Source organism: Manihot esculenta, chromosome 7, assembly GCF_001659605.2.
Source record: "Manihot esculenta cultivar AM560-2 chromosome 7, M.esculenta_v8, whole genome shotgun sequence".
Taxonomy (NCBI): domain Eukaryota; kingdom Viridiplantae; phylum Streptophyta; class Magnoliopsida; order Malpighiales; family Euphorbiaceae; genus Manihot; species Manihot esculenta.
The window spans coordinates 15227631-15236947 of NC_035167.2; the positions used below are offsets into that span (position 1 = coordinate 15227631).

Sequence of the window (9317 nt, forward strand, 5' to 3'; positions counted from 1 at the left end):
GATTATAAATAAACATTTGAGCAACAAAAATAAAATTATCTCAAGAATTAGGAACATATAAAATATTATTTAACATGACAGATTTTGTAGAAAAGAAAAATAGTTTTGATCCAATATATGTTATTGGCAAACTTGAACAAGACAATATAATGTGTATCTATTTAAATAAAGAATTAGAAATTGTTTTACACAATGTATATGTATGCCATGTACTACATCAAATATATATTTTTTTTAAAGTATTAAAGAAATTAATTAGTTACCGAAGAAAGAGATTAATTTATTGGATTAATTAGAGCTTATAGGACGTACGTCCATTTGAAAATGTGTACAAGGTAGGATGATTTAGGCTATTGATTGATATTTAGAGAAACAGTATGAACATTAAAACTAACCCTATCCTTGTTCAGGTTCATTTCCTAAGTAACAAACAAATATGGATTAATTAGTTTTTTTAATTTTGAGCAGGCTAGTTATCATATATATATATATATATATACATAGAATAAAATATTCTATTTTGGTTCTATATTACATTTGTATATCTATTTTGTTATAAGAAATATTTAAATACATGTGTTATATGCAATGACAAGCTTATTATAATTATTAATTTTGATCTTTTGCACTTTAGACTCTATATTTTAGGCATTTTTTTTATAAAGATGGTTTTAACTTCTGATAAATATTCAAATATTTATTTAAATTTTTTAAAAATTTTTTAGTCGATCGAAAGAAATAACAAAGAGTAATTAACTGTTTATTTAAAGCCTCCGATGGATAAAAGATTTATTAAGAACTTAAATAAACATTTAAATATTTATCAATAGTTTATTTTTTAACTTCAACATGTTACTTTTATTTACGATAAACTCATTCTCAAATTTTAAAATGTCAAAAAATTAAAAACTATTATTAAAAAGAACACACCATGTTTCTATTTACTAGTCAAATATTTAATTATACTTGTGAATTTTATCATAAAATTCATGTAACATTTTAAATTTTGAAAATGTTGTGTAATATATTTAACTGTTTAAAAATATAATTAAAATAATTTTGCAATCTTAGTATAAGACAACATAAATTATAAATACATTGGCATGTATCACAAGGCTCAAATTATTATTTAATTTAATCATAGACAATTAATAACATAATAATAATCATATACAACCTATACATTTTGAAATTAAAACTCACTCTATATTTTTTAGATTAAAAAAAATATTTTTTTTATTCAAAATGATCTAAAAGTAATATAAAAGGTTCACACTATTTATTTATTTGAGATTGCAAAGTCATCTTAATTTTATTTTTAAATAATTTAAATGTTTCATTGAATATTTTCAAAATTTAAAAGATCACTGAACTTTTCTAATAAAGTTCAAAACTGTAATTATATATTTTGCCTTTGATTATTAATATGAGCGAAGATGAAATTAATAAAATTAAATTAAAGAAAGCCATTTCCTTTAAATGTTTACTTTTATACTAAATAGTGAAAATATTACTCCCTCTATTTTATAATTTATATATATATTTTTAATTATTTTAAAATTATTGTCTATTTTTTTAATTTATAATAATATATAAATTGATTATTATAATTTATTTAATTTTATTTTTTAAAATTTTTTTAAAAATATTTCTTAATATTTAATATATTTAAAATAAATATAATTAAAAAATTAATAACATATATAAAAAAAATGAAATAGATAAAAATTATAAAACAGAAAAAGTACTAATTTAATTATTACGTTATGAAAATGATTTTTTAACACATTACTTAAAGTTGTTAATTTTAAACTGCCAACAAACATTTATATTCCCAAATTTTAATGGGTGACACAATCTCAAAATGGTTAGGTTTTAATTTACTTGCGCAATATCTACATTGTCAAATTTAAATATTTGTATAAAAGAATTTTAAATTGCAATATATTCGTTACTAAATTTGATTTGCCGTTAAAAATTTATTATCAACAGAATAATCATGTTATCAAATTATTACTCACAAATAATTCTTCGTCAATATATTGACAATTGCTGAAAATAAAAAACTTTTTATATTATTACCTGAGTGTTTGAACACGTGGACAATCAACTACGACAAAATGAATTAGAGGGTTAAAATTTTTAATCACTATTGACTTCTCCATTTATTGTTTAATTCTTCAAGTTTCACTCACATCTCTAACTTTGTTTGCTGTCCCTCATTACTTTCAACTTCATGCTTTACCATATATTTATTGATTAAGAAATTTCTCAAATTCACCATCTAAATTCTTAAAATTATCCACCTTAGAGGGGCTAATTCCAATTTTTACAATATTTTAATACTTATATTTATTAAATTTTAATAAATATATTTATTTATTTTATTATTATTCTTAATAAAATTATTTAAATATAAATTTAATTTTATTTACCCATCAATTCAATTATATCTAAAATTGCCTCTTATCACAAATTATTTATACAAAATATACTAGTTAGTCCATTTAATTCTACTCTAAAAATTCATTATGTTTATATTATATATTACAAAGAGTGTCTTCAATTGTATGGCTAAAAGGCTTCTCCACCCTAAATTGAAGTATTTCTTTTTTTTTCTATGGATTATACTATATTGACTAAAATTCACTTCTAAGATTCTTCTTCTTAGATACCATACTTTTTATTTTAATTCTTTCATTAATTTAACTGTTAATTATTAAAAAAAAATTAAAATGTTCAAGATTATTTAGTTAATTTTTTAAAGTTTTAAAAATATTTTAATATATTTTAAAATTAATATGAGTTTAAACAGTAAATATTTAATTAATAGTTTTTTTAAAAAAATAAAATTTTAATATATATATTTTTTAAGTTAATAAAATTTTTCATTCCATACTAATTAAATAATAGTTTTTTAAAGGACGGCTGATAAAGAACAAAAAAAGAAAGTAGGAAACAAGATTTGCATATAGAGAAAGAAACAAAAATAGTAAGCCATTATGAAAAAAGCAGCATTTGCAATTTGGAAACTCAACTTTACCCACAGTAACAATTGAAAACCACCGCAAATTGATGGATGCGGTAAACAAAGTCAATATTTCACTTCAGTAGCCCTGCAATCTTATGGGCTCCAACTCACTAGGGTGTCTTCTAGCAGCAGACACAAGATTCCCTAATTTAATAAAAAATCTTTGGCAAAAAATAAAAATCAATAAAATATAAAAATAAATACATAATCTACTATAGTGGCAGCAAATACTCCAATAAGTTCATTTTCATCAACTCTCCCTATCTTCAGTTAAGCTTCCTTTTCGTCCATAAATTCATCCACATGCAAACGAATGGTTGCTCTATCTGCCTAATCTCATTCTCTGCAACTTTTCCTTTTTCTACTACCCTCTTTCACATCTTCCGAGCCATCACCTGCAGTGTCCATTACATCATTAACACATTATCCACATTCAACGACGATTCCTCTGTCCTAATGTTTTTGCTTTTCTTATCGATTTGGTCGCCGGAAGAACTTCGGCTGCCGTTGATCCCACCCTCTCTCTCTCCAGTCCATCTCTTTCTTTGAGTATGTAAAAGGGTAGTTCTTGCTAGCTTGTTTCGTTGGTTCAAGAAACCATGAATTCCAATGGAATCAGCTTACGTTTCGTTACATTTGCTTTTGTTTTTGTTTTTGTTCTTGTTCAAGTTCTAGATCCTGCATTGGCTCTCAACACAGATGGGATCCTTCTGCTTTCATTCAAAGACTCTATCCTCAGTGACCCATTATCAGTGCTTGAAAGCTGGAACTATGATGATATGACACCATGCTCATGGAAAGGAGTGAGCTGCACAGAATTAGGCCTACCAGTTACACCAGATAAGTTCAGGGTCACTAGCTTGACTCTCCCCGACAGTCAGCTTCTGGGTTCAATTCCACCAGACCTGGGCTTAATTCAACACCTCAGGCGTCTTGATCTTTCCAACAATTTCTTGAATGGTTCACTGCCTATTTCCTTTTTTAATAACACTGAACTGCAAGTGATTTCTCTTTCAGGCAATGAGATCTCTGGTGTGTTGCCTGAGTCTGTTGGTGGAATGAGGAGTTTGCAGTTCTTGAATCTTTCTGATAATGTGTTGGCTGGTAAACTGCCTAAGAATTTGACTAGTCTGCAAAATCTTACAGTTCTTTCTTTAAGAAGTAATTACTTTTCAGGTTATGTTCCAAGTGGGTTTAATTCTGTTGAAGTGTTAGATCTGTCTTCTAATCTGCTGAATGGATCATTACCTCTTGATTTTGGTGGAAGTAATTTGCATTACTTGAATCTCTCTTACAACAAGCTATCTGGGCAAATTTCACAGCCATTTGCAGAGAAAATTCCTCAGAATGCAAGCATTGATCTCTCATTCAACAACTTAACCGGAGCAATCCCAGGATCTGTATCTTTGCTTAATCAAAAAACAGAATCTTTCAGAGGAAATGTGGATCTTTGTGGCAAACCATTGAAGAATCTTTGCTCAATTCCTTCAACTCTCTCCACTCCACCAAATATTTCAGCCATTTCACCAGCTATTGCAGTCATACCCAAACCACTAGAATCAACCCCAGTGGCAAACTCGTCTGCAGGAAACCAAAATACCACTAAACAAAATCAAACCCAAAACGGTCTGAAACCAACCACCATAGTCGCTATCGCGGCGGCAGATTTAGCCGGCATAAGTGTTCTCGCGATAACCATTCTTTATGCATACCATCTGAAAAAGAAGAAGAAGAAGAAGAATATCGACCAAAACGACCAACCCCAACCAAAGAGCAAGCATAAACTCCCGTCAGAAACCATAATATCAGAACTTGATCAGCCGGTGGAAACAAGAAAACCCACAACGTGGTCATGTCTAAATATCAAAGCAGAAGAAACATCAGAAGAAGAAACAACTTCAGATAGCGACCACGACGGCGGTAACCAGAATGAAGTTATCAACATGAACCAGCACCGGCAGAAAGGAGGAAAGCTTGTGATGGTGGACGGGGAGACTGAACTGGACATGGAAACACTGCTAAAAGCAACAGCATACACATTAGGAGCTAGCGGAGCAACCATAGTGTACAAGGCAGTGCTCGGAGATGGTACTACGTTTGCGGTGAGAAGGATAGGAGAATGTGGTGTGGCGAGGTTCCGAGACTTTGAGAATCAAGTGAGGCTCATTGCCAAGTTACGGCATCCCAATTTGGTTAGGGTTCGCGGGATTCACTGGGGAGACAATGAGAAGCTTATCATCTATGACTATGTCTCCAATGGCAGCCTTGCAAGCTCCAGTTACAGTGAGTTCCATCTTCCTCTTCCTCTTCCTCTGTGTCCGTCGTTATGGTGCGCGTTAGCAAGTTCCTCACTGTTTTTGCTAAGATGCGCATTCTGTTTCTCATGCCTATTACTTGCATTTAAAAAAAAAAAAAAAACACAGGCACACATTGCAAAATTACAATGTTTATTTTAAATAATTAAGGGTTTAAAAATTATGATTTAAATTCATTACTTTTTTTAAAAAAAATAGAAAACGCTCCTCATCCGCCCTTAGATTTTCAGGGTGGGACCAAATGATTTTGGGGGAAATTCTAAGGTGAAAATTAAATAGACTATACATGTAACTATTTTTGAATTTAAAAAATTATAGAATATTTATAACACACAAGTAATTATACTTGATGAGAAATTTTATGTATATATGTAATTTATTATGACGAGTCTTAAAAATAAGACATTTTTTTATAAGTGAGATAAAATTTTTTTATTTTTTTAAATAGAATAAATATTTAATAAGAATATTTTATTAATTAATATGTAAAAAAAAATAAATTATTTAATCAATAAATTTTAACTTCTCGATTCTAAAATTGTGTTTAAAATTCTAAGATTTGAAATTCAAATATAAGTTATACAAGTTAAAAAGAAAATATTTTTAAACATACAGAAGATAGATTTTATTTAATTAATAGAGATAATTTTAATGTGAATTAATTGTTTATATTTGTAATTCCATCATAAACATAAATTAAACTTGTCACTGATGATAGGTGTCTCGTGGAGTGAGATTGTAATAATTTAATTTTAATTTTGGAAAAGTGGGCAGGGTAAGGGCAAGCCAATAACAGAAGAAAACGCATAATGCGCCAAAATCAAGTGTCACATTCGTAGAAAAACAGCTACTAGCTGAGCAGCTCTCTGCCTTTTTCTACTCCATAGCTAGCCCACATACACATCTCCCTGTCTGCCTTACAATTCTTACTTTGCTTGTGATTTTTGGTCTCTCATTTGTCTCCATGCACCTTTTTTCCCCTTTAATTCCCTTCCATTTTAACTTTTAATCAATTACTCTATATCTTTCAAAACCACTATAACTATTTAGTTTCTCTACAATTCAGAAGAAAAAGGAGTAAGCAACTAATTCTTTTAATAATAGAGAGATTAACATGATTATTTTTTCCTTTGTGAATTCCAGGAAAACATGGTTCATCACCATTTCATCTACCTCTTGGAGTCCGATTCAAGATAGCAAGAGGGCTAGCTCGAGGACTAGCCTTCATTCATGACAAGAAATACGTGCATGGCAATATTAAACCAACAAACATCCTTTTAAACTCCGACATGGATCCTATAATCTCCGATTTTGGGCTAGTCAGGTTGGTCTCCAATAACAACAATAGCTGCAAAGCTAGCAACTCCGGTCGTAATTTGGATAGCCAAAAATCCATCTCCACCTCACAAGACCTCACTATAACCTCCAGCCCCTATGCAACCCCTAACTCCACAACTAGTAGTACAATGCCATATCAAGCTCCCGAGTCCTTTAGAAACATAAAGCCAAACCATAAATGGGATGTGTATTCATTTGGTGTTATTTTGCTTGAACTTCTCATTGGTAGAGTACTTTTAGAGCGAGAATTGTGCCAATGGAGTGCCATTTTAATAGCAGAGAAAAAGAACCAAGTTTTGAGGTTGGTTGACGTGGCAATCCGGGCTGACGTGGAGGCCAAGGAGGATGCCGTATTATCATGCTTAAAGCTAGGATTTAGTTGTGCTAGTTTTGCCCCACAAAAGAGACCAACCATGAGAGAAGCAGTTCAAGTTTTAGAGAAGATCCCTTAGAATGCAATGTTTTGGATATCACTGTTGGATTAAAGGGTAGAGCTTGGTTGCATCTTTTTTGGAATTGAAATGGTGCATTAGCAAAGAGAGGAATGTGGATATCTTACATGAGATTGTGCATGCTAAATCCCTGGTTGAATTTGATTTATTAATCAACCTTCATCTAATTAGTTTTTATAGAATATATATAAAATATCACACGAATAACTCTCATAATCTTACTTTCATATTTGAAGTAAAATACCATTCCAGGATTCAATGTGTTAAAGGATATTTCTAGGCTTGCTGCAAATAATAATCAAGTATACATGCTTTAAAGGACTTCTTGCATGCTAATCAAGTGTGGCATGTATGGTTTATCATCAAGCAAGCATTTTGTATTTTGGTAAGGAATTTATAACAATTTCCATTGATCAAAGGAAATGTTGGTTGATATTTTTTTTTATTTTTGTCGAAAAATGTGATAGTATTTAAGGTTATAACTATATTCCTTCTTATTTATTTACAATGTTTTTTGAAGTTTTATTTCTTTTTTGGTACAATTTGGGAGGTAGTAACAACTCTTATAGAGAAGTTAATATCTTTGGTGCAATTTGGGAGGTAGTAACAACTCTTATAGAGAAGTTAATATGTGGACGGATTGGATACTCTCCCATGCTTCTTCTTTACATATTGTACAATCTTCTTTGAAGCTCCTCCAAATAGTGTCCAGCAATGGTTAGATTATATGATGCTAACAGATATCCCATACATTATACCTGCTTAGTTTCTGTTTTCTTTTGGCTTAGCCTTTTGTTTGATTTTTTTTGTTTCTACCAAAAAAAGAAAAACTTTACTTTTTTTAGCTGGGATAAAGTATTTTTAGATCCTATATTTTTTAAAAAATAATTATTTAGCCTTTTTTTTATAATTTAAGTAAAATAATAACATATTTTATAAAATCAAAATTTTAATTTTTTTTATTAGATTTATATAAAGAAAATAGTCAACATATTTTAATTTTAGAGAGACTAAATATATAAATATTAAATAATGGATAATTAAAATTACACGGACTTGATAATTATTATTGACAAACTAGGGTGAGTGGAAATGTTGTGTATAGACTATGGTTAAGCTTAAAATTATGAAGTAGGACTTAAGGAAAATGAATAGGCAAGAGTATTCAGACATAACTGAATGGGTTGAACAGCAAGCCAAGCTTCAACACCATTTCAGCTTCATGAGAGACATAATTATTAACTAAATCTACTATCAACTGATCCCAAAATAGCTCCTCTATCCCAACAGTTCGTTACCCAATCTATCAACATTACTTTCTCCGGCGAAGTTCGAGGGTCCATAGGCTTCTACCACAAGTAACCTCAAGCATAAAGACTCCAAATGCATACAGATCAATAGATGTGTTTGATTTTCCACTCTGCACAATCTCTGGGTCAATATATCCCGGAGTACCACCCAGGAGAGAGGTTTGAGGATCATTTCCGTGATCAAATAGCCTGGCAAGCCTGAAATCTCTTAGCCTGCTGTTCATGTCTGCCGTTCATGTCATTGTCGATGAGGACATTTGCAGGCTTAATGTCTCTATGGATTACAACTTGTACCCATTGTTGATGCAGATAGAAAAGTGCTAATGCCACATCTTTGATGATTTTGAATCTTTGTTTCCAGTTGAGTATGCAATTGGGTAATCCATAAAGGAACTTGTCAAGACTTCCATTAGGCATATAATCATAAACTAAGAAAATTTCATTCTTCCGCCTACAATATCCCATAAGTCTAACTAAGTTTGGATGCCTGAGACGGCCAATGGTTGAGATTTCGGAGACGAATTCTCTCATTCTTGGCTGGAATCATGAGAAATTCTCTTCACCGCAATTTGAACTTTTGAGAATGGTAGAATGCCTCTGTACACCCTTGTTAGGATGAATCCCAATCCCTCTCTCCCTCTTTCCTCCATCCAGAATCAACCACCACCTGCATCACACCCCGTCCAACTCCAAACATCCAAACACTGTAGACCTTCAACCTCTACCCTGCCTCAGAATCTCCCCCCAAACCCAACATCTATTTATTTTGAGAATTTTCCCTGGAATTGGAGTGCAAAATCCCTGTGTAGTGTCTTCTCAAAATTTTGTACTATCTCCGAGGTTTTCATCCCAACAAGTTGAGCAGAAGAGG

The 9317-nt window shown here is 30.9% G+C and overlaps 1 protein-coding gene across 3 annotated transcripts; it reads left to right on the forward strand.

Annotated features, from left to right (window-relative positions):
- The first annotated feature begins 3261 nt into the window (after positions 1 to 3261).
- Positions 3262 to 7352, forward strand: LOC110619750 (receptor protein kinase-like protein At4g34220). 3 transcript variants are annotated; one of them, XM_021763297.2, is made up of 4 exons: positions 3262 to 3580; positions 3701 to 4135; positions 4208 to 5314; positions 6490 to 7352. In XM_021763297.2, the coding sequence occupies exons 2-4, from the start codon at positions 3811 to 3813 to the stop codon at positions 7134 to 7136; spliced, it is 2079 nt and encodes a 692-aa protein (XP_021618989.1). In that variant the 5' UTR covers positions 3262 to 3580; positions 3701 to 3810; the 3' UTR covers positions 7137 to 7352. The 3 variants fall into 3 exon arrangements, with proteins under 3 accessions (XP_021618989.1, XP_021618988.1, XP_021618987.1); XM_021763296.2 differs by having other exon boundaries at positions 3262 to 4135; XM_021763295.2 differs by having other exon boundaries at positions 3262 to 5314.
- The last annotated feature ends 1965 nt before the right edge of the window (positions 7353 to 9317 follow it).